Below are 27,274 nucleotides of genomic sequence, written 5' to 3' on the forward strand. Positions count from 1 at the left end.
TAGGAATAAAAGATAACTTATATAAACCTATTACTTTGATAATTTAATCTTAAAAGACAAGTCTTCCAAAGATTTTAAAAGGTTTTGCATTGTATTTCTCAAGTGATTCTATGGGAACAACAAATAAAACCAAGAAAAATGTGTACTTGTCAAGACTACGCAACTTCCACACTTTGCAGAAAAGAAGAAAGCAAAAGGCTGAGGCAGCCATTCAGAGTCACAGCTAAGATATGGCTTTTAATTTTAATTTCAATTTCAATCAACCACAGAGCCTTAGTAAAGTGTTGGGCCCAAGCCAAAAACATCAGGCACCAGGTGTATTGGGAAGCAGAGCATGAAGTCCCCTCTGTTCAAAGACATATAATCACTACTACCTCAAAATGTAATTTAATGACTTTCTGCCCAAAGATCCAACATGAGTCACAAAGATGAAAGCACTAGTCCACTTCATCAACTGCAAACTGAGAGCCAGAGAAAGTCCTGCTGAATATCATAAGAGTCTCACTTACTTTATTAGTACTTCTTCCTCATGTGAAGAATAACTGAAGCTATATTGTTCTAGTTCTCTGTGGTGTTCAGTCCATACAGTGAATGCAGCCATGGCTCATAGAAAATACACTGTATAATCATGAAATTGAGGACTGTGCTACAATGCACACAGGAGTCAAATGATAGTTACATGGGAAAATTATTTACTGGCATTTCTCAACTTAAAAGTGCTTGGATTTGCAGCCCATGTATTATTACTACTGTGTGCCTTTTTTTACAGGCAACAGTAAATTTTGCTATCTCTTGCTATAACTCTAGCTGTCCAATCATGGATTGCCAGCAGGGTTTGAAACTTCAGCATGGAGGTGAGGAATAAGCCAGCAGGCAGTGTGTATCAAATCCACCCAATAACTGGCACAGTTTTCTCTCCTGATACAACCCATTTAACATTCTTCCTATTACTTACCTTGATGGACAGATGAAAATAAAAGATCATGAGTATTTACTGTGTTCTGATCATGAATGAATAATCCTAAGCATTACTGAAGTTTATTTTAGTCTAATTAACTTTCGTGGCCCTTCAAGAAAAAAAAAAAAAAAAAAAAAAAAAAAAAAAAAAAAAAAAGTTTTCTTGTTTCTGACTTAAAAGTAAAATGAAAGCAGAACATTGTAGGTCTGGAATGTAATCTGTCCAGACTCGTGGCTGTTGCTAACTTGCAGAGAGCTGTGTTGACTTTGTGAAATTATGCCAACCTGCATCTGCTAAAAGGAATAGTCAGTCAGTAGTTCATAGATGTTCTGCTGGTGGCAGAATATGTCTTGCCACTATATCTATGACTGTACAAAAAGGAGAAAAAACTGTCACTGCTCTCTACTCTCTGACTTCCAGCTCTGCTACAAAGAGTCCTGCTGTGCCTTTGAAGGAAAGCTTGTGGATGGTCCTGCAGTTCTGATTTGCTTTGCCTCTCAAGTAGCAAGCAAGCTACCTAAGCTTCAGAGGGCAGCAGGTTGTAGAACATAGGCCTGGCAAAATAGAGATCAAGGAGGAGTAGGTCTAAGGCTGGTCAAGTTTTAAGTCTTCCCAATTCAACTGTACTGCAAGTACAGCAAATTGCAAATTCCACTAGCACTGACAAACCAAATGGTTGGATAAATAAAGGCTTGAAAACTACCTATGAAGTATTCCTAGGAATTCCATGTGACACTTTGCTGCCAACACAATGTTTATTTCTGTTATGACAATAGATGTTATTTTCCTTTGCCCTCTCCCATGAATAACTCAAAATAAATAATATGTAAAACCAAAAAATGCTGAAGAACCAAAAAATATCAAGCAATAAGTATGCAAAAATTATTCAATATTATCACCCTACTTCTGCAGATTGCACAGCCATAGTTGTGCCAAAACAGAGCTACAGAAATATAAGAATGCAAAGACTCTGGCTTTGTGTTATGCAATTAATTTCATCACATAATAATGATGGGCTTGGTCTAAAACTACCTGCACTGGATTTCTCCTCAGCTTCTCTTTGGTACTTGGCTGAAGTTTTAGAGACTTAACATCTTCACATACTTACATTAAGCACAATGAAGAGAAACTGACAAAACTGTGATTTAAAACTTCTTTGATTATTGGAGAAAGGGAAAAATACGAAAACAGAGATTTAGAAATTACTACATCCCATCCACTAGAAGACACCACTGAAGTTGTGAGGGAAGCACCATTTGGTGGACAAGATGTGCAGTACATATTGAAAAACAGGAAGGTAAAAGCCTACAAGAAGCCTGGAACACTGTGGCCAGGAATATTAACACCACAGTGCAAATATGATGGGGTGACCCCATTCCTACCCTAAGTCTTTTAAGTATTACAGTATTTTACACTCAAAGCAACAGTAGACCAGTGAGACCACACTTGTATTTTGAATTAGAAGTGTCCACAGGGAATAGTACCAGGATAACCAACAGCAGTATTATTCTACTTCCCTTGAGATTCCCCACTTAGGCTCATTCTTGGCAAACACTTTCAATTGTAAGCTCCTCTCAGCATCTTGATTTATGCTCATATGCTCCCCACCTCAAAGATGACCTGGTCAATGACCTACTCAATATTACTAAATACCAAGAAAACTGATAGCAGAAAGTGAGATCCCCTCTGCCATGCTAGGCCACCCCTGAGCCACAGCTCATTCATTTAAAATTAAATTTTTAACAATTAGTTTTTCCTAAAATGTGATACCTGCAACAAGAGGTTAGGGCTTTCCTATTCTGTGAGTGCTCATCTAAAAAAAGGCTTAGCATGCTATTTTTAAAGGGTAATGTTCATGTTGTTTCAGCAAAAAGCTCAGTGTTGGTTTTAGACACATTTCATCTTTTATGCCAGACAAGCCAGCTCCCCATATTCACAAAGCAACTGTGGTTCACTGAACATGTTTCCAGGATTAATTCTGACTTCCCAGGGTCAACTTTACACCAATCAATGAAAGAAATTGTGGAAAAGATTACCTTGTGAAAACACACAAACTTAGCCAATCTTTAACAAAAAGAAGAACTTGTAGAGCTTTCATCAGACTCAGCACTCTTCAAGGACAGCCTGTCAGCATTTGGCATATATGAACACAGGAGATGGAACAAACCTACAGGAAATCCTTGTGCTTACTCATGTACTCTCAGCACCACAAACAAGTTAAGCCATTTTTACACATTTCTCCCAGTTCACAAGTTCCCAGTTCACAAGACATCCAATTTCTCACCACACAAGCAGAATCTTACCTGTAATTTTCTGCAACAAAGGAGATAGCTCTGGCTCATCACAAATTGCCTTGACGAGGGCCTTTTTCACCTCTTCTTCAGCTGTGTCCAGCTTTTTTGCACATTTGATTTCTCCAACCACAGAATATATGTATATCAGCAAAACAAGGAAGTCCTCACAAGCATAATCATCTTTTGTCCTTTCATTGTAAGACTTAATCATTGGCAATAACTGGTTCAAAACGCTGGGCATTTCTGACTCGCCAATAGTCTGAAAAACAGAAGGAAGATTGTGTCAGATTGCCTCCATCGTGCTTGTAAGTTAGGACCAGACATACCTCTGTGGCACATCATTCAATATTCACATTTTCAGTAGTCAGTAGATGGTGATGTATTTTCTGCTCAGACAGCAAATTTATGATTAGTCTACGTTTTTTTCTTAGGGATTCATGATAGCAGCATTTTAGCACTTGGAAAGTCTTATGATTAGATCTTCTGCAAGTACCAGGATGATGAGAGGATGAGAGCATCCATCCCTTGGTATGGGTAGAAATGGTAAAAAGCACAAAGTCAAACACTTCCTCTAAATTTTAGGCCTCATCCTCAGGTCTGATTTTGTACGTGAGCGGGAGTTCAAAGCCCAGCTTCCACTGACTTGCTGACATCCACATCATGCAACACCAGGGCTGGCATTTAGATCCATTGTGCAGGTCTCTGCCACTCAGAGCAGGCCAGTGCGAATTGTACCATCAAACTGCCACCCTCACTGCCCACAAACACCTGTGTACGAAACTTCTGCGTGCTAATTTTCTGCTTTGGCTTAGCTGGGAACTCAGCAGCAGGATGAGGTGAGAGGTGGGAACACTGCAAGGCAAAGAGGAGGAACACTGCTCTTGTGCGGGGAGGGTGGTGTGGGAGGAAAGACAAACAGTCTTTCGTTCCTGGTGGTAGTGATTGCTCAGATTCATCCAGGAGGTCTCCTGCAACACCAGTACCCTGCCCTTGTCCTGTGATCACTTAAAAGATCCCCTGTGAAAATCTGTGGGTCATTTCACAGTGTACAGTGAAACATCAAATTATCAAATCTGCAAATATTTATTCCTGGTTGTTACTACAGTAACTTCACACAGACTAGTCATGGTAAATAGGCACCACAGCCAATAATATACCCTTTAAATTGATTCACAATAAGTAACTGAAATACGAATCAAACACACTAGGAAGAGACACAAGTTTATACAATAGCAAAACCATGCATTATCTTCAGGAACACAGAAACTGAAAGCTTTATCTCCTGGTGTACTCCATACAAGACCTCAGGGGGTCTGGTTGTATTTTCAGTTGTTCTTCGTCAGTGTCAGAAACACTGACAAGCATCTCATAAACTGTCGTTTTTCTGCTTACACTGATCTACCACAGATCTCAATCCTTTAGAAAGCATGAATTACTTAAGTTCCAAGAAACCTTTTTCCAGGCTATACTATAAGAAACTACACTTCTGTGGACTTCTGTACCCCACCCAGTTCTTGACAAACAAGTTTTGCCACGGACCCATCTTTCCTGGGACTTCAGTCTGGTCGGGTGTTATGTTTCCATTAGAGCACATACATTGGACTAGAATTTTCTAGCTATTCACTAAACCTAACAGTAAGTGCAACTGCTGATTTGAAGCAGTAAATTACAAAGCTGCAGTGGTCAAAAGCATTTGGAGCCAAGAAGGAACATTCTGAAATCCAGGAGGGGCTGGGACCCTCTGTGTTTGGGCAAGAAGTGCTAAATCATGTACACAGTAAGTCCAAGCACTGCTCCACCCAGGAAGCAAATATATGGTGTTTGGCACTGGTCTGGCATGTGCTGGTAGCTGGGCCATCCTCAAGACAAGGCTGTTTGATTCCTGGACTTCAACTCAGTCCTGCCTTAGTTCAGTATTACCTCTTCTCTTCTGGAAAAGTGACACAAATAAATTCTCATCTGGATGCCAGTAGAATAAATAACAGACCTTTCAAATCCCAAGATGGAAAAGGACAAAGCTTCAAGGAATTCAGAGATATGTATCTATTGTAAGGAAGCCATCTGCAATGAGCAAAAGCCTAATCAGCCCTATAAATCCAAGAAATCAAGACATACCTACATGTGGAGTTATTTTGGAATAGATGACGAACTTCAGTCCATACTAACCTGAATTATTTTTTACGAAGAGGCAAGACCTATGCCGGGTATTACTGATCATCATCTACAATCTGCTGGTGCACCATCTACTCCCCTCCTTGCCTCCCAACACACAAACTCTACTTCACTCCATCTCTAAACATGCCATAGCATGCTGCTACACCACTGAAGAGGAGTTCTTGAAAAAGCTGTATTTGGTATGCACAGATTATCCACAGGCATGGAGCACTGAGGATGCACACGATTGTGTAGAACAGTAGAGTGAACAGCTCCTGCTTGAAGATCATAGCTCCTGCAAGTATACATGTACAGCATCTTTGGCAAGCTTTCAAACATACATGATTAAAAAAAATAATGTCTGAACTTTCAGGGTGATTTACTATAGGACAGGCTAAAACTCAACAACTTCAAGTAACAATTGCCACCTCTTATCTTCAAAGTAAAAATGAAAGAGGAAAAAAAAATTAAAGAGCTGTAATAAACCATTAACTTCAGAATGCACATAGGGTCTTTCTGGGGTATGAACTTCTCTGGAATGTTTCTCCCCTTATCTCTTGGGAAATGGCACTGCAGAGGACTTCAAATGGAACTTCTAAGTTTCAGAGGCTATTTTGTCCAAACAGGCCAGTTGGACTGGACCGTGTGTGAAAAAAATAAGGGACTCAAAAGCTCACTGCAGAGCATGGCTCCGCAGGGAGCTGGGAAATTTGCCTCAAACAAAATCCACTGGCAGATTGTCATTATCTGGCCACCTCCACTGATTTAGGGGCTCCCAGCATCACCTAACAATCAATCAATTACCCTGATTGAACAGCCCAAAAACACAAGTTTTAAAAATGTAACTATCCATGACCTAAATTTCCTGCTGGTTATGTTGGCCTCAAGTTAGCCCCATTTGTCTATCATCAAGGGAGCCAATAAAAACAATAAAAACAGGTCAATTCTGAGCTTTCCAAAGGCTGTATAAAAACATTAATGCTGCTTAATGCAGAGCCAGCTAAAAGGCCCAAACTCGAACACTTTCTGCTAGGTTGCACTGTTTGGACATTTTAATGCTCTAACCATATCTTCTCCAGAATTCAGGGAGAGTTTGTGACACGTTTTTGTTGTTTTCTGTCTCTTTCCTTCACCCTCTTTATTTATTTTTAGAACTTAAGCAGTGTAATAATTTGATGTCTCTAAGAATAAATAAACTGATGTAAATTTGCTGATTTTTGCAAAAGACCTGAATTTTGGCAGATGGGAGAATAGTGAAGAAAGTACAAACATATTTTTTGGGGGTTTTAAACACTGAACATGACACTGTACTTCAAAATTTTATTTAAAATCTTATTTATAGGATCTACAGGAATTGCAAGGAAGTGTAGTAACCAAAGAAAAAATGTTTTGGAATTCTTTGAGAGCCATTATTTTCAGTATTAAAAAACCTGTAAGAATCTAAAGCCAAATGTATCATTAGACTTATTTTACACAACAGAAGACAGAGTGAGTTTGGGAGGAAAAGAAGAGGAGGGTCAGAGTATACCTGAATTACCATGTGTACCTGACAAAACTTAGAAGAGAACTGAGCACTGTAACCCCTGTGCTTCCAGCCCAGTGTCCTCAACTAGTCATTAAAAACATTAAAGCAAAAATCAACTTCAACCAAGTGGAATTTATTTTCTTTAAAATGCAGGAGGAAGGAGGAGATAAATCTTGAGAGACTACTTCACTATGTAAATATTCTAGTGGCTTTCCGTTCAGGAAGCAAAACATGTTTAATTCCTTAAGAGGTCGCATGAGTTAAACAGAACTTCTTGGAATGGGAACCACACAGCTTTAAACAAGTGAAGAATTTTATTGGGGAAAACCAAAACTAAAAAACAACCCCAAAACCCAACTGCAGGTAAAACCAGCAGAAGAATCTGTGGAAACTCACAAGCCATTGGGTAATTTGCTGCTCCATGCTCCTGGACCAGCCCTATTTAATAACAGCTTCTTTTATTGATAACTTAGGTGGGAAAAGAGATGTGGAATAAGCAGCTTTGCAATGTTGCCCTATTTGACTTTTCAAGTTTTACCTGGGCTTGACATTTGTGGTTTGTGATTTTGCCACACTGCATATTAGCTTTCCCACTGTCCAGACAGAGGCAAGAACATTCTAACTGCTAAAAGTGAAAATGGCACCAAAGGAGGACCTCATGGGTATGTGAAACTTGCTCAGATCCTTTGATGGTAATAGACCTCTGCAGCAATAGTCATTTTAGTGAAAACAACAGATGCTGCCAAGCTAAGGAGGAGTCCTTGCTGCCTGCAGTGCTCAGCTGCCCATAAATCAAATGCTGCAACTCTGCCTGTTCGCTGTTTTACACTGTTTGGCCATCTGAGATTTGGGGTTGATTGCACATGATTTCCATATGGGTGAGAAGATGTCTGTACTCCCTGCAAAACAATTATTTCATGTATTTAGATTTTATTAAATGGCCTACAGATAACTAGTGATTTGACACAATAGATCAGTTGTGATCTTACCATTCAAATTATGATTCGCCATATGAAGCTCCAGAAATCTATTGATTTAGGCATGTTTTGATAAAAATGTACCTCTGCTTTTCTTCTCTTTACATATTTCTAGGGTATGATTCAAGAATAAGCAACCCAGAAGACACCATAAAAAAGCAAGTTCTTCAAAGTACCACATTTTCACCATTAGGAAACACTCCAATCTGTATATGTCAAAATATAGAGAATACAGTTATTCAGACAGGTGATTTAGATAACCTAAGTCCACTGTCTATATATTTTCTTTCACAGGGTCTAAAATTTTAGCCTCAAACTTACGTTTCCAGCTGGGGAGGGGCTTACAAAGCCTCTCCTTGCGGGAAGAATAAGCAAACTTTGGCCATAGGGGAAAGCAGACAAAGCATTGAGTGAACTCACAGCAGACTGAGAGTGGAGGTGTAAGATGCTGGCAGTAAATGGCTGCCTCCAGTTAAAAAAAAAGAAGTGTAAGACATTAAAAATCATGAAAGACATCAACTGCCTTTTGTTGAAGACCAAAACAGCTTTATGACTGGCCCCTGCCAATACCAAGAGACTGTATCTTCCTCTCTTTAATGGGATCGTCTGTCTATTCACTTGATAAACAATACAGAAACCCACTGAGAATACACATGTAAAGAAAACAGTGGAGAACTAAACTGCTAGTGAGAGACGCAGGAAACAGTAAAAGAATCTAGGACCTGTCTCCTCTGTCATTACTTTTAATGATTCTTCTGTTTTAATGAAATATCTCTACAGAGCCAAATTGATCTTTTGCCCTCTTTTCTGCATTTATCAGCCACTCTGAAAATTGCCCAAGGAACTATGTTCTCAAAACTGTAGAGACAATTTTCAGGCTCTCATTGTAGAGAGACAGCATCTTAAAATTTTACTGTAAAAGAAAAAGAGTAAGCTTAAAATTTTACAAATAAAAGAAAGAGAGTAAGCTTTCCAGAACCTATTTTTAACCTAGCTCATGCTGTCAAAGATACAGATTCACATTCAACCTATGTCCATGCTCTCCCAATTAGACTTCATTCTTGCCTTCCACTCACCACAGCAGCCTCTTCTTCTGCACCTGTTAGAGTGTTTCTGTGACTGTGCATTAAAATAAATAATTTTAACCATACTGGTTCTCTATTTGGGTTTACTGCTTGGCCACAGAAACACACTAGCTTTGAAGGACAGACTGGACTGCCTCCTTATGCAACAGTGCTGGCTTGAAGCTTAGATGAACTAGAGTTTAAGGTTGCCAAGAGATATAAGAAAATTATAAAAATAATCACCTGCTTATTGGATGGCTTCCTCAGTACACTGTCATATGGCCAGATGCTTAATTGGTGTCTATCAATCAACACAACAGACACCAACAGCCCTTATATATATGTGATGAATATCTATCCAGGATCAGGATGTTAGAAGTTGCTACAGAATGCAGTGACAAGTCAAAGGCAAGAAAAAATTACTGACAACATAAAACTTTTTAAAAGCAGAACATTTGTAAGCTCTTCTGGTCACAGACAATTTTTTTAACATGTCTTGCATAACTCCAAAAACACAGCACTGACACTTAACAGCTAATATGTGATAACAACACAAGTATTTAAAACAAGTTCTTCAAGCCTTATCATTTCTAAAGCCAAAACAAAAGCAAAGCCCAGGACAGTTCTTTCGGCCAATAACTCCCTAGCCTATGATCATGACCTAAGCAATTGGATTCCATCTGGATTCCACAGCCAAAGTAGTATACTCCAGTATTTTTCTTTAACTAATATCCCTAGGACATAAAAGAAACTATATTTTGAACAACATAACTAAGATTTCCTCTTAACACATTTCTCCTGTCTTCACTGGGCACCACAGTTACTTAACAATTTCCTGGTTTTCATCATCTTACAACTTCTTCAGTTATTTTTGTTTCTTCTGCTACAACAAGCAGATTCTGTCACTATGTCAGTACTGCAAGATTTATACATTTTGAGAAAATTCAAATGCCCACTGATAACTCTTCTTCCACAGCACCAAAATCACTTCAGCGTAGTGAGTTATGCTGTTGGGTGATGTATCATTACATCGTACGGTCCAGTTTTTCCCTCTCTCTTTGGAGATCACCTACATGTATAGCTGTGTTAAGATATTTCAATGGGTTCATGGGGGCTCAGGAGCAACAGTGTACTGAAAAAAGGATATTTAATAAGTCTGGATTTTATTAGATGAAGGATAAAGAGAATTTTTTACTTAAATCACTTGAATCATGTCTGACATAAGAGACTCATCAGCAGGTTAAAAAGGGAGTACTTCCAACCTACTCAGTCAAAGCTTTTAGCTGTGATGGCTTCTACAGACATACTTGGTAAAAACATGAATCAGCACAGCAAAAACAGTGTCAGAAGAATGAAAATGGAATACATGCACAGTGAAGATAAAACCTGTACCAGAAAAAGATCTTGGTGCTATGCAAGTCAGGATTTTTGTGTATGGCTTTTGAGGCTGTTTGTTTCTGTAAGTCTTGGAATATTGAGAAAAATGCCAGAATATGGTAGGGGTTCAAAACTGAGAAAAGGGCACAGAGATAACATAGTATCCTATGAGGTTAAAACTCATATCAACTTTGAAGGAAATGATGGGAAAGCATTCAGTCACTACAAAGCAAGGGGTAAGAATCCAGAGGGTTAGAAACCAAATAAAAGGGGTATAAATCAAGAAAAATATAATATAACCGATCTGGTAATTCAAAAGTGCAGATCATGTCTGCAGAAGGAGGAGATTCTGTCCCAGGAGATGATTACTGAAAAAGATTTGGGAGATGCTCAGGACAAAGAAAAGAATTCCTGCTTAGATTACAAGCTATAATCATTCAGGTTAGAAAAGCAGATGACCTAGTAGAGAGAAAAGGTCTAAAAAATCATGAGTGGACTAAACAATGCAGGTAGGGAGTAGCTCACTCTGTCTCACCACAACAACAAAGAGGTAATACACAAAGCTAGTAACAAGCCAGTTTAAAGAACAAATTAAATGGAGGTATTTCCTCATGCAATTTGCTCAGATGTGGAACTTCTTGCCAAATGTTGTTGTGCTGCTAAATTCTTACTTGAGCTCATAAAGATGATGGGAAATCTCACAGGGGAAAAAATTCCATCAAATATTAGTAAATACACACAAACCACAACTGTTACAGAACTCATAAAGGTTGGAACAGGGAGAATATCATATAACCTTGTCCTCTTCTCTTAATCTTCTGTAGGCAGCTGCTTTTGAGCAGAAGTGAACTTTTTTTTGTTAAACAAACTAGCTCAGCTGCATTTTTGATCCAGTCCATAAACATACTTACGTTAAGGCCATGGCAAAAGGACCAATGTAACTATAAAATACAGTATCCATGGGACAAAAGTAGGAAAGCAGGTTTACTGTAGTATATGGCACTGTCAGGACTAATTCCTATATATTATGCCAAGTCCTAGAGTCCATTTTTCTAAGAGGATGCAAAAAACTAGAGATAACATTGAAAAGAGTTACAAAACAATTGAAAGGGTAAATTTCTTCATAGTGGGAGACAGTTCCTTACCAAAGGAAAGAATAACAGTTTATGTATGTCTCTTCAGACAGAAGAAAATTTCAGAGTATGAGACACCTCTTGAATCTAGTCAAGAAAGGCACGTGAGGAACAAGGGAAGCTGAAACCGATTTTTCCGGGTCTGAAGTTGGTGAGGATGTTCTCAGTGGTGTGCACATTTCAAAACAACTTTTGAGGGTGAAAGAGCAGAAAACAATCAGAAAGCAGACTCAGTGCTCTCATGGAACAGAATACTGTGCATTAAATACATCTGGTGAATAAAACTATAAACTGTTTAGCACAGTTCTTGATTGCAGTGAAAGGAATTGTGAACTGTGAGGGAAAAATACTTCAGAAACAGCAGAAAGGATGAAGGCAGTACATGCTGTGAAGGCTGTAAGCAGTGAGTCATAAAAGGAGACTGACAGTCAAAACAGGCCCATCTTCTGCTTCTCCTTCACATTCTTGCCTTTTCTATAGTCTCTTTTCTCTCAAACCTTCATTTGATGCATTGTCCTTCACTCCTATGTTAATTAACATCAGATGTTCCAGAATCTCCTCAGGGCTGCAGGAAAACCTCCAGACTTTTGGTGATGGGTCAGACCATGGTGGACACTGGTACCAGAAATGAAAAATGAGGGCTGGGGGCAAGGGTAAAATGGCAAAACTAGTCATATCAAGTGAAAAACAAAAGGAGTTTGGACTCTGTGTGATTGTTTAGGTCCATTTGAAAGACATCCATTTTCTAAGTGCTATGGGCTTTTTTTGTTTGTTTTGTTTTGTTTTTGGTTTTGTGTTATCTTACCATCACACTTTTCAAATAAATCCAATCAATTTCTGCTCCTACAAGTTTGATATTAACAGGCAACCAGGATATCAATCATAAATTGCCACAAGCCACAATGCCAGTTTGCACCAAAGCATCACTCAAATCATGATTTCAACTAAGGCTGGGCCAAGCAAACACCCGATATCTTTTAGTGATGCTTAGAGATCATACTATTCCATAAAATATGCTGAATAAGGGTACTATCTTGACCAAAACCATACCCCATTTTGCAGTATCCCTGGGAGTCAACTTTCTGTTGGCTATTTCAATGGAAAGGGACACAGATCTGAGCAAAGCAGCATTCACTCTTCCCATCCCTTCTATTTTGCTCCTTTATTTTTAAAAAAAGCGGCCAAGAAACTTGGTGAAAATCTACCACTAACCAAAAAATGTTGGCATTTACTGAAGTACTAGTAATTGAAACTCCTACATGTCAAGAAACTTGAAAGACATTTAAAACATCAACTTGCATGAGATGGTTGTATGAGACTAGATGCCGGATCATGTTGTTATAGGAATTTAAAAAGTAACTAATTTGAAAATGTTTTGCACTGTATTTGAAATATTTTACACCTTTCCAGATAGACAAAGACATAATACATAAAAATATATGGCCATGGGAGGTTTGCAGAGGAGATCCCACTGCTCTGTCCACAGCCCCAGCTGGAACCACAGGAAGGAGACACAACGGCAACACAAAGACACATGAAGGCAGATTATCAGTCCACTGCAAAGCACCACAGCTGCTAATCAGTACAGTAAATGTTATCACAATAGAGTACTGACATTTCTAGCCCTTGTACAAGGCCCACTATGCTTCCAGCAGGATTCAGGCTTTCATGGTGATTAAAGGCAGATGTCATATGTATAAGTAAGTTTATAACTTAGGAATGCCTGGCTCATTTTTGTGTGTGGAAGGAATCTTTCATTCACAGGACATCTTCATTGGGGGATGCTCACTGTAGCATTGTTTGCACAAGGAAGGACATTTTTTTACCTCTCTTCAGGTTGGGGAGAATAAAAAAAAGTTAATTATACAACCATATCTCAATCCATCCTATGAAATGTATCAGGTCAAAACCTTAATTTTCCTGTCCAGTTTTCTACCACCATGAAAAGCTAATCAGGTTACAGTCTTTCAGAGTGCAGCAGATGGCAGAACAGTGATACTTCTAAGAAAAGGGCATTTTTTCCCTATACATGTGTGAATTGCAGCAACGACTATCAGCAGGTATCTAATATTAAACATCAAGTGAAATACAGGCATAGGCAAAGTGGCAATTATGGTGAAACGTGATTGAAATCCCATCTTGGAAATGCTTTCCTGCTGTAGAAGCTAACAGTTCACTTTTCAAGCACAGTTTAACTCAACTGCCTATAAGCTGTTTCTTCAGCTCCCTAACTGGGCAGGAATCTTCTGTGCTGGTATTCACCTGCAGTGGTGACCAGACTGCACAGCCGGGGCTGGGCACGCCTGTGTGTGGGTATGTGAATTTTTAGGATGCTCGTTATTAGGGAGCACACACAATGCCTGCTTGTCAGTCATGATGTTCTTTGCCTCTTGGCCCACGTGTCCTTCCTTTGGTTGGCATGTGGCAAGTCCTCTCCTCTTTTGGTTCCTTTCAGCATTCCCATCATCCCTGCGTGAAGCCAGGCCAGCTGGGTGGCACTAGCAGTGGTTTTGCTGTTGGCTCCTTGCTCTGGGTGGAAAAGGCGTCAGACTGCTTTCCCACCGCCAGCTGCAAGGGCCATGTGAGGGCACCCTGGCTGCCAGGGACTGCTCCTGCCACACCTCCTCCCCATCCGTTTGTCCAACATGAGCTACAACTCGAAAAACAATCCCACTTTTTGTCCCCCTGGGACTTCCCTCCCACTCAGCCAAGCGCCTGAGTCAGCATAGCTATCCTCATGATATCCCATTTGTGCAAAGGGAGATGACTGGAGCACAGGACATCTGGTCCCAATATCTAAAAGCACTTAAATCATGCATGTCATTCCAAACATTTAAGGACTTCAGAAGTTTTCAGTTATTTTCATATATATTTCCTAGTTGCTTCATGCAGAAAGCATTTCTTATGTTCCAAGTTTTACTCTAAAGATGTGGATAAATGTATATTCCACTTCATTTTAACTAGGGAAAAAAAACCAAACCACTTTAGAAGTAAGACCAGCTCTGGCTTAAGCTACTTATATGTTAACTACTTTTTAAAAAATTATTTTAGGAGTGTATCAACATGTCATGAAATACAATTCAGGTTTCATTAACAGGCAAAAAAAGGTGGTTGTTATATGCAATGTAAAAAAAGCCCCAAACCTTTCCAACAAACAAAAAAACCCCCCACAAATTTAGCTGTATATGCTAGAAGGTGAGGTTCGAAGATGTTTTTCTATTAGTTACTCATTGTGATTTTTGGTAGCAGAGAAAGGAGTCCTGGCCCAGTGGTCAGCACTAGACTGATCCTCTGGAGACTAACGCTCAGCTCCAAGTCCAAATGTGAGCGCCTTGCTTTTCTACATCTGTAAGCAGTGGTAGATTCCCATGCTACCAAACATTAATTTCAGTGCTCTAATAGCCTGATGCTGAGGCCTGGATATGAGAAACAACATTCAGTGTAGCTAACAATTCCCTTTACAGCCCCCACCTACATTTGAGTCAATGTGTGCTGATGCCAGTACAACAGAGGCACACTTGAGCCTGCTGTAACCTATTAAGTGTGAGCCTCAACAGCCATCAGAAGATGGAGCTCACCATCATCTGGCTTCTTTTTTCAAAAGCCAGTATGGGTATGTTATGTATCTCACAGTCTATCTTACACAGCTCTCACAAGAGAGAAAATATAGCATTTTGATGTAATTTCTTTCCTCTTATCTGTCTCCCTACACTTCAGGAAGAGAGTGCTTCCAGTCTTTCCCACTGTAGCATACTCATGCCACTATGCAGAAAAATCCAAATTTCTTCCTTAAAAACTACTAGAAAATTCTTAACTCATTTCACAGCAAATAAAGCTTCCACTTTTCTAACAAGCCATCTATCAGTACGTTCTCAGGACATGACAATCAGACTTCTGGGGTATAACTGATATTCTCTATGGAGACACCATCGCAGCAAACAAAAAAGGTGGTGTGAGATACCCTAGGTTGATGAGAGAATCCAGAGGATCTTTGTTATATGTTATAATGCACAAAACACTTTAAATCATTTATCTGACTCTTGGATCATATTTTGGAAGGCAGACTAGTATTATAAAGCTCTTTTAGACATTGTTTATTAATATCAAAATGAAATATGAAAAGCACTTTCTGTTAAATCCAGGATCTGAACAACTCTTACAATGTACCATAAATACAGTAAAATGGTATTGCAAAAGCTAGAAATAACTGTGCTATTATTAAAAACATTTATTTTTTTACTGCACTAATGTATGTTTACTCCTTCTAAAATAACCTTTCAAAACAATGTCATCACAATTAAGTCACCCAGAAATGTTACAATGTGAGTAGCACTCCAGTCCTCACCTGGGACCCCCACATCCCAGACTACTTCTAGTTTTCCTAGAGCAAACATTTTGATCTTCTCAGCACACAGTGCTGCAGTCCCTAGCAAAGATCACATACCCCACAAAATGTCTCTGCTACTGTTTAAGAACAGCAACATGGGAAGGGGGTGGGTGGAGATAAATCTAGACACAGTTGTTTCTCTTTAAAATTTCACCTTTTTTTTTTTTTTTAATATAATCACTAGAAAAAACTTAAACTACTCTCAGGACAATCTTCTCTCCTGCCTCCAAATAATGTCCCTCTGCCACCTCAGTCACTGCCACTTCTGTCAAACCCTAGCAAACTACTGCTTGGTGGTCTCACTGTTCTACCCTGAGTCATATTTTAATTAGTAAGAGCACTGAGAAAAGATCAGTGTATGCATATTGGCGAATCTTCACACAAGAGTACACGCTGTCCATTTTATTCACAATGAAAAAGCTCTTAAAGAGATTTTGATAAAGATTTGCCTCCTGCTTGCAGCCCACGTTTGTAATGTTTATATAAGTGAGGGATATAAATCTTTTTCAAATGAACCCCATGGTTTTTAAACCAGCCTCGTTATAAACTGCCTGTTTCCGTTTTGCCTGCCTAAGCAAGCAATGCAGAGCCTGCTTGGGATAGACTGGAACTAATTTAATGTGCTCCAGGTTTAATCCCCATCCTCCCGGCTTTTACTGGCAGATTTTACACAGAGGACTACTGCTGACTTTAACAATGATTCATGTGATAAGTGGCTTTTGATTTGTTTTTCCACATCAGAAAACATACAAGAGAAACGCCACTAAAATCATTTTAATAAAACACGGCCGAGACGGAGCTAAGTTAAAAGAAATAAGAATAATTAAAGTTTAACACAAGAACTGCTTGTCTGTGTTTGAATTTATAAAGGTGAATTTCCAGCTCGCTTTATGCAGAAGAGCAAAGAGAAGTGCGGGGACCTCTCCGCTGATGCGGATGGAGGCCGGCGAGCCCAACACGCTGGGGCGCGGGCCGGGATCTGCGACGAGAAGGGCGAAGCGGCGGCAAAGCCCCCACAGGACAGACCCACGGCGGGGACAGACCCACGGCGGGACAGACCCACGGCGGGACAGACCCCACGGCGGGACAGACCCCACGGCGGGACAGCCCCACGGCGGCCCCGACGGCGCGGCCCGAGCGCCCCGGGCCCGGCTGCGGCCTGCAGGTGGCGCTGTTGGAGCGCGGCGGGCACGAAGCCGCCGCCTGGGAAGCTGATCCAGGCTGGACTCTGCAGCAATTACACAATATCAGGAAAATCCTGCTACGCCGCTTCTGCTGCGGACATGCTGCTTCGCTCTCCTCTGATTCTTTCTTTCTTTTTTTTTTTTTTTTTCTTTTAAATTTGTTTTAAATTCACAGGAGCAAAACGTTCATTAACACGGCACACTGAGAAAGGGACAGCAATTATAGCTGCAATAGTTCAATAGTTGTTTAGTTTTGGAAAAGGTAACTGAATGACTGATGCGGAGACCACGTAGATGCTATTTTGCAATCACCTTCTCGTGTATCGAATTCCCTGCTCATTTACATAAACCAGATGTCTCCCCGACAAACCAAATTCCTTGAAGAAAAACCAGAAGTTGCTATATTTCATGTCCAAAATGAAAGATGATGTGAATGTTCCATTAACCACTAAAGGCAAATGTATATGTTAAGTGCAATGGTTTCCTTTTATTTAGCACAACTTTTGTGAGGGCTTAGATGATCCTCGGCAGAAGCATTGGAAAAGAAAAATGAAGCTACTTAAATTTACCCACTGGCCTCAATGGCTTATATTCACCCACAGGCTTCCACTCCCCTTGAGAGTGAAATGTCTTTGCCAGATCTTGACCATCAAACCAGTCCACGGATTGGACAAATACTCTGAAACAAGTAATCAGAATTCCTCATTCCTGCAGGAGAGTTGGCTCCTGGAATCTTTCTTTCTCGTACCAGATCCCCAGAGGATCATTGAAGAATAAGAATGATTGTTTTACTAGTTTACTGATAATTTAAAACTTGCAACCTTTTAGTACATGTGGGTAAAGTGAAGGACATGAAAAATATATATTTGCTGTTACTGAAAGAAAAAATTATTATCAGGAAAAAAATCCTGAAATCTCTGTTATCCCTAATTCTCACTGCTTTTACCAAAAAACAGCTTGCTAAAGTTCTAGGTTACTACAGGAACCACAATGTTTTACATTTCAACTGAAGGGCTGAATTCATGGAAGATGCCTGAAGGTTATACTTGTTACCTAATCCTCCAGAATATACTCTTATCCTTCTGATACATGGATCTACAAACTTTTGGTGTGATGCTATTAAAATCCTGGTAAGAGGGGGCAGGCACAGAGCAATAAAAATTTTGCAATAAAAGAAAACATTCCACCTGAGAATAATTAGTAGGTAATTGATCAACAATCATGTGACCAATAATAACCCAAACATTAGGAAAAGAGCAAGGGTGAGCTGCAAAAACCAGTATTTCATGCTGTTCTCTGCAAAGACTGCTATTAAATGTAGAATATTTGGTACCATGGCCACAAAATTCAGGCTCTGATTCTGCAGGTAGGAATATAGAAACCACACAGCAAAGGCAGCTTTGCTAATGGCAATGGTAAAACCATGGGTAAAATTTCTTGATTTGAAAAAATGTTGGGACTCCTGGGGTGTTCCAAACTCACTCTTTATCCTGAGATTGAGGTATCCATGGGCTTTGCAAGAGCTGACTCAGCTTTCAGCTGCAAGAAGTTCTCCTTGGAACCAGCACAACCATCTTTTCTCAGGTCCTCTTTTCAGCACAGGCTAGCAAACACTGAGCCAACTGCAAAATAACTGAGAACTGGACATAAAGAAGCACTCCACCAGTTCTCAGTCTTGAATTAGTCACACATTTCACTAGCCACCTATCTCATCTAATACATCATGAATTTAGAAGACAAGGTTATTAAAACTCTCTATCAAACCACTCAGGGAATGTATGTGGTTAACTTCACTAAAGCAAAATAGAAACAAAATACTCCAGAAAAATGTGTTACAAACCTTTACTACTGGTCCTTTCAAAAGACACTGTGGCCCTAGAAGGGCCATGTTTCCCTCTCCTGACAACAGCACAGCACTGCCACAAAGCCCACAGTTCTCACATGCAAATGCTCCTACACTGGCCACTGAGACAGCCTTTCCAACTACTGTTAAATCTTCCACGTCCACAAAAGCTACTCTGGGTGTCTCAAAACCTCCTGTACTTATGTTTCCACTTTCTGGCAAGAATGACTACATTAATGTGATCATGTACAAAAGGATAAACATCTATCCACAAACTGAGCCTCCTGCCAACACAGACAAAAAACTGACATGTATAACAAGGAAAAAAAAAGATCAAATATTATTTTGGACGCATCGCTCCAATCTGCAATAAGCAGTGAGCCTTCGAAAGACATTCCTCCAAAATCACAAGTTCTCCACTTACAGTTCTCTCCACATAAAATAATGTGGCATTGTCATATGCTGGCAGAAATTTAACTCAGTCTAGAATAGATTTCCCCTGAAATCTTATTATGCAAATAAATAAACAAACAGCAGGACTGATCCAACATTTTAACACAACATAATCAGAGCAATTCTAAGTCAGCATTTATGCCTTTTCTTTTATTAAGAGGGAAAAAAACAACCTCTCAGTGTATCTATCAAAAGGATGTCATATAGTTTGTTCCCAACACTCACCAGTAATACACTCTAATTACCATCAGAGGTTCCCTTTATACATCTGATATCACAGTAGAGGCTGAACCCAAGACCACGTTACATAATTAAATTCAATGCTTTCATCTTGGAGCAAAGACCAAATTGACAGCACGGTGAAGCAAAAGCCCTTATCTAGGCAACTGATAAAGTAAGTATGCAAAAGCTCAGGAGGTTAGGGGTAGCCTGAGCTCCCATACTACTCAATCTTTGCCAATTTGGCATCAATTAGACCCCTAAGAATGAGACTGATATTCTCAGTTTACTCGGTATATGCCATGAATGGCCACAATGTAACACTGCCTTTAAACCACTGGTCTAAAACTACATTTCCTTGCTTATTGCTTATCAAAATCAGTGTCAAAGTGATTTTTCCAGTAACATGTGATGTTTTTCAAATAACTAATAATGATAATTGCCTAACTACAATATTTGTGTTACACTGCTTTATCATTTAAATAATGCTGTAGTCTGCCAGCTTCAAAGCTGACTTCACAATATCAGGACTTCATACTATTGGTGGAATTTTAGTATTATTTTTACCAGCTCTCAAACTTTCCAAAAGTTAACTTTATATTTAAAGCTATCTACTCACGAAGAACAAACAACTGTCTCCAGGGATATGATATGGACGGTCTTTTAAAAATCATGGTGTAAAACACAAACAGCTGTAAAAAATTAAAATATCAACTCAATTTTCCTGACACTACATAACTGTTCCCTAGAGTGTGTATTTTGTTCATAATAAACTGGAGATGTGTGAAGAACTGAAGAGGAAACTTAATGTATTTTTCTCAGGAAGTTTTTCCCCAACAGATTTTTGTCAGAATGGCTCTCCTGGTCTGTATAACACCCTTTGCTTCTCGGTCTTCTATGCCTGCTACATTATTCAGCTGCTAGACTGGTGAATTACGAGGTTATGAATAACATGATGTTCAGTATTTATATGAAGACTACACTTAAGATTTTTTTTGGAAGAAATGCAAAAGCAGCTTACTTCTCAAGAAAAAAACTAAAAGCACATGCTGTAACAGACATGGAAGGCTGATATTACCAACCCAGACGAGCACTTGGAACTTCTGCAATGGGTGGGGAAAAGTTAGGAAAGGCGGCAATTAGAAATGTTTTGGAAGAAGAAAACATTTTTTTTGGTGAAAGTTAATTTTTACTGTGCCAATCACAATTTAAGTTAAATTCAAGTTTATTTTTCCTCATTCAGTTTATGATCTCATCCAGTCATCGGGAATGATTGATGATGTTTCAGCATTTGGGCATTTGCCAGTTGCAAGTAGAAGGAAATTATGTATTTTTCTTCGGCACTACGCTGCTGCCATTAACTGTATCCCACCCCTTTTGTTTACAGCCTGTCACTGAAGCCACAGCTTTATTTTTTTAATGTGGTATAAGCTCTTGTCTGGGGTTGATAGTGTAAGTGATTTAGCAGACGTCTTGCACAAAGAGCATCATTTTGCACAGAAAACACACAGCCTTTACTTCTGAAATTATCTGTGCCACTGATCCAGACAAGATTGTCTTCTCCCATTTAAATGTGGACTTCAAAGCCATAAGTGAGCAATGGATGCTGTCATTTTCCTTGTGGTAAAACTACATTTATTTAATCCCTTTAAAAACAAACAAACAAGAAAATTACTTTGACCTTTGCCTTGGCACAAGGATTCTGATTTGAAATGTGTATTACATGTCTAACGCTCTGTAACTGTGTCCAGCTGAACTGGGTCAGATTTATGTGCAATTAGGAAAAAAGGAAACCAAAACAATTTCATTTTCATGTTTGTTAATATCAAAACATCTTGTAGCAGCATTAAGTTTTAACTGAAACACACATAACAATGAAAAAAGAAAATAACTGGAGAAGGAGTGATCTGATAAAAACTGCATTAAATAAATAATATGGACTTTCTCACTTGCCTTTTTTTTTGATTAAACTATTCAAAAATCTATGTTTGAATGTCCCCACTTCGGCTGCTCATAAGCCACAGGGATATTTTTTTGCATGAACTCTTCAACCTGAGAGTTTTAGCAGAAAAGCTTCTTTACAAGGCTTAATTAAAAGCAGGTTTAAGTCGGGGCCCTCACTCAGTCTGGGTTTTATTTTGGCCTTCGCTCTGTGTCAGAAGTCAAGTCCCAAAAGAGAAATTAAGTTCATTATTGAGTCAGAAGAATATTTTCTTCTTCATTCTAAGCCCAACTAAACATGTTTCAGGTTTGAGTTTGGGTTAGGTATCTCCAAATGAGATTTTATATAATATGCACCTAAGGGTGAAATGTAAGACGATGCTAATCATGATGTCTAACTTTGCCCTACCTAATAAATAATGTGTGAAAAGCACACTGCAATCTTCTTTGCGTGCAACTGGTTAGATACGGGGAAATGTATATTCTAAACAGATGGTGTTCACAATGAGTGTACTTCACACCGTCAGATGTTCATGATAAATGCAACGTCATTGTCATGAAGCGTGGTAAATAGTCATGCAGTCACACTATAAAATGCACTGAGCAATGTACCAAACCAGAACAGCACTGGCAGATCTGTCGGAAAACATTCAACGTTTTCCAGAATGTTTTAAATAGTAGTTTCTTGGAGACTTTTGATATTGAATACCATGCTAGTGGTTTTTAAGGCATGCTCTCCTAAAAAGCAAGATTATATTTTAGCACGAATAACTATAAAAAGTTCATTCCTATCAGTCATTCTAGTGCCAGGAACAAGGACCAATAGTCAAGCAGTTAACCACTTCAGTTAACAGGAAATGTATTATGTTACCATTGGTGGGTTTGTAACTGGACAGTAGGCACAGCCTAGTGCATCCTGTTTGCAACCAATAGCAGAAGCAGATGCAAGACCATGATATTTGTCATAAGCATTTCTAAGAACAAAAACATGGAGATGTGTTACAAAAGGCTTTTCAATGTTCACCAGATGTGGAGCACATGTGACCCTTGAATGTGAGAGAATAATGTGACAATAAAGTTGAATCAATACAACATGTGCCAGTAATCACACCAAGATGACATGCAAATGTTTTAAAAACAAAAATATGTAAATTATTTTTAGTTCTTCAGGACAGAAAAACTGGGCACCTGGTCATCCATGAGTTGCTGTTTCCATCCACATTTGAAAGCCCATCTGCTTGAAATATGTTTCTCCCCATGTGAGACAGCATCCAGCTTTTGTAGTTTTACATAAAAAAATTCCATTCTTGTGCCGCAACTTATTGAAAACAATTAAGAGTTAAGAGATTTAAGGCTTTCCTCTGCCTCTATGCATTTTATGAAAATAAAACTCCTATGAACAACACATAGGAAAAGGATAAGATAACTAGTGCCAGGCAAGAGTGCTTTAGTAATGTCTTAAAACTGTGTCTCCTCTTTTGATTTACAGAAGGGGAACATAATGAGAAGAGGCACACCACTCCATGCTTATCTTTACTACAAGTCATTTTCTGCTAGTGATCACTACTGATGGAGATCTTGCTCAGGCTATGGATAAAACACACATGATGCACACAGTGATAGGCTAGGAAACAATTTCACAGAGGCAACAAAACCATTTGCAGATGCTGATGTTTGAAGTTCAAACCGATAGTCTTACATGGGTGAATTCATACCGAGAAAAAATTTCATTCTGTGTAGCTCAAAAATTGGATGAAATCAGAACCCAAAGCAAAACACTGAATTTTTGCAAGCTGTTAACAGGCTTCCCCTAAAACACATGGTGGCTTCCCAATCTATACATTTGTTGCCAACACTTGCAGTCAGACCCCTACAAATTAAATGTGGGCACATATGTCTTCAGTATATTCAACCTCTTCTCTGCAGTAAACAAGCAGATGAAATGAAAGCAGCATGTAGACAAAGCCAAACTTGGCCTATGCCAGGGAGTGACACTCCCTTGAAGCAGCAGCACCGCACGTCCTTGTGCATCTGCTGTCACCTCCGCAGCAATAAGGAGATGTTGTGAACCATTTCTCTCCTACAGTAGGTAGCTTCTCAAACTGCCTTCTCTTCCATGGGACAGAGAAAAAGCACAATATCTAAGATCTGTGGCAAAAGCCAAGGTCTCACCAAGACAAGCTTGAAGAAACAGTAGACAAGGGCACATGGAAGGTGCTAGCTGAGTTGTTCTAAAGCTCTCCAGAACTACTGTGGAATTCAGAGTACTTGAATGTTGTATTCTAGTGGAATGTACTGACTCCTTGAGCATTGAGTATTTTTTTGGTGGAATTCAACCTGGTCAGAAAATACACCTACAGTCTGGGAAAAAACCTAAACAGAAGGAGGCAGGATAATCAAATTAAGTGAGAAAACGAAGAGAGCTTTACACTTTTGTTTTAGTACAAGAACAAATATTTTGAAATTTATTCCTATGTATCATATACAATCAGAAGAATTATGCCCAGCTGAGGCTACTGTCCAGTAGAGATAATGAATTTTAAGTAATGTACATGATACCAAGAACTTTAGCTTTTTAAATATCCTTTGTTTGTGATGTAAGCAGAGACTTGCAGTTTTTTTCATAACCATACCTGTTAAAACAGATATAAGAATGAATGATTTTTAAAAATATACTTTCAAAACCAAACAGAACTTAAAAAAAATCATGCCAGTGAGAGCCTGGTCGATGGGGACACCAAAGCCATAATTAAAATATATGTTAATAAAAAGGCAGTTGAGGATCTGTGTCAGCCTTCCTCATGGATCCTTTATGTTACTGATAAAGGATATTGTCTGATACTGTTACTGGAAAACAATATTCTGAGCAGATACATTTAATATCTACAGCTATTAATAGTTACAGGTATCTTAATACAGAGCCTACATCTTCCCAAATGCAACTGTCCTATCTCTGTGTTGCAGAAGAATACTAGGTTAAGAAATTCAGATAAAGCCAGAGACAAAATCTAAAAACTGAAAGAAAATGCTCATTTTTTATCACAGAAGAACATTTCTGCTCCCTTCAGAAAAGGCAACAGCACCATGCAAGGGTAAGTGAGATGCAACCATGAAACACGCCTGAGTCCTTTGCTATCCATGGCTTAGCAGCTATTTCATTTTCCCTAGACTTGAGCATTGGTACAGAAGAAATACTAGAAGAAAAAATGGATAGAATTAAGTCATGTTTGGAAAGTTTCTCATCTCTAGCACATTACCTTTTCCTCTTCTCTTCCAAATGCCCTCATTAAAAAGAATTTGAATATTTTCCCTTCCCCAGAGACTCAGATTATCATTTATTACTTATCACTTTGTTATCTACATTTTATTTTCCTGAAGAATAAACTTACATCAACCTGACAGTTGTGCTGAATGGCAATAGTTTATGGATCAAGTAATTTATTTATTGTAACTACAACCATATGTTTTAACCTGCTACAAAATTATGAAATACTTCCTATCAATAGTCAGTCCAAGTTACATATCTATACTGAATTGCCTAATGTGAATATACAGCATTTCTGTACTTCAAACAAACAGTGTGAGGATGCAAACAATAGTTAAATGTATTCATGCCTTATTAGACACAGCTGCACAAATGGGCTGTTGTATTTAATTAGAAAATACCATACAAGTTTTCTGTGTGCACAGTACCTTTCATTTTCGCAGACAACATGACTACTTTAAATTACAGAAGCACTCACAGAGCTATATGCTATTTGCTTCAAAGGCACACAAAGGCAAACAATCTGGGATGAGGGGATGCAGGGGGCACATCCAGAGGGAAATCTGATTTTTTCTCCTAAGCCTACCGCATTTTTATTTAACAAAGCATTTTTATTAAATACACAAAAGTACAAATTAAATACACAGAGACTACAATACTACAGAAGCTTCAGAATAAGGAAATGCAGGTAATTTCTAGGTATGGAGCAAATACTTCCTCTTGCTTTTGGGGGAAGGTGAGATACAAATGAGAATCAAGCAGATGTGTTACACCAGTGTGTCCTGTACCACCCCTCACACTGCTCTGCACCAAGCCAGGAACACCACAGTCAGCAGGCAGCTTTGAGCATAAATTCACTTTTATCAGGTCTATGGTATGCTAACTTGAATGTTCTTCTGCTCAGATATGGAGCCATGGGGTGAAATAGGGAGGCTGCTGAAGAGGCATCTTTTTAGACTGAGAGATTCCCTAGAGAAACTTCATGGTAATGTAAGGTAATTTAGCTGAAGAGATGTGAACTGGAGAAAACCTAAAGAAAGACAACCCCTAGAGGAAAATCTCTCTTCATTTCCCAAGAAAACTCAGGAATGTGTGGGAAACACCTAGTAGGTTGAATCATTTGTCTCTCACATATCTGTGGGACAGCAGATGTAGTAGTAATCTCTTTAATTAAATTCTAATATTCTACACCTCTCTAAGAGGGAAGAGTTAGAGCAGCAACTCTGTTTTAAATAGAGCTAACCCGTCAACTCCAGAACAATGCCTGGCAATAAGTACTATACAGGCAGAACTCTGGCAAGCCAGATTTGATTTTAAAATTTATTCTTCATTACCTACTGCAGAGGTAAAATTCCACTAGTATTTTGTTGGCCAAATCCACACGTTGCTTTCAAACATGACTTGTTTTTTTAGCCTAGAGAAGGAGAGCTGAGCCTGCCTTCTTTGCTGGAAATGAGAGAACAATAGTAAGCAAGTCTATACATCTACAAACAATTATGCAATAATTTATAATGAACAAAAATCTACCATGGCTCCATAGCTGGACTGAACCACAATCAGCTTGTTGTGTACTAGTGTCTTTTTGTGTAGCTTCTTTTGAGGGTGGGGTTTTCATTGAAAACAACTGAGTTTTGCAAGTTCTCCAACACACTGCGAGTTCTACTTCACCACATAAAAGACAAAATCTTAAGTCAGAAAAAGAAGTTAAGTCCTAGACCACCCTGAACTCAGCTGGCCTGAAAGCTCTGAAAATTAACACCACCTTGTTTTCCATCAAATAAGCAAAATCAAATTCAAGAATATACTTGTTTTCCTACTAAAAGTAAGTGTACCTCTATGTCTATGCATGCTCTATGTGCTTGGAAATATCTGATCCAAGGAAACGTGGGGGGCCTGTTGAAAGTTAATATAACTCATTAAGGTGGGGAGAAAAAGGAAATGCGATGTCTCAGCCTCCCTGTAATTTTGGATATTGCCCATGGTAAAGTTTTCAACTGTGTTGTTTCTCTGTTTTCTCCTTGCCAGTCTGTAGGAAATAATCAAGTATATCCTCCAAAGGAAGGAGAACCAAACTGACAGACTAATATAATCACACTCAAACCCACATATACAGTGCTGGCACTATCAAACTAGTTTCCAGATATGAGATTTGATAGGTGATTACTGCCTTTGAGCTAAGAAACACAGTGATAAGCAGTTCCTATGAATAAAGCTCTCACTTTACACTGTGCTTTGTGGTGTTGACTTCATTATTATTACAACAGTATCTGTTGGGAGGGAGGACATGGGCTGTAAAAATAAGGCAATGCTCATGTCCTTAAAGACTACAGTATAGTTAGTGAAAGCAGAAAAAATCCAAAATTAAACACAGTCTGGCTCTAAAAATGTGGCAATGTCCAATTTCGATTATTGGATAAGAAATCCTACATATCATCTCAAAATAAACCTCTTGCCTTTCTAATCTAGCCTGTGACAAGCTGAGTGAACCATTTTGACTAAA

At 38.9% G+C, this 27,274-nt stretch overlaps 1 protein-coding gene across 1 annotated transcript in view; it reads right to left on the reverse strand.

The window, feature by feature from the left end:
• SCFD2 (sec1 family domain containing 2) overlaps positions 1–27,274 on the reverse strand; it is a 211,314-nt gene that overhangs the window by 115,564 nt on the left and 68,476 nt on the right. The window contains exon 5 of the mRNA XM_063401933.1: positions 3,262–3,511. Coding sequence (XP_063258003.1) covers positions 3,262–3,511 — 250 coding nt within the window. The remainder of the gene's footprint in view (positions 1–3,261; positions 3,512–27,274) is intronic.

This window comes from Prinia subflava, chromosome 7 (genome assembly GCF_021018805.1).
Source record: "Prinia subflava isolate CZ2003 ecotype Zambia chromosome 7, Cam_Psub_1.2, whole genome shotgun sequence".
Classification (NCBI taxonomy): Eukaryota; Metazoa; Chordata; class Aves; order Passeriformes; family Cisticolidae; genus Prinia; species Prinia subflava.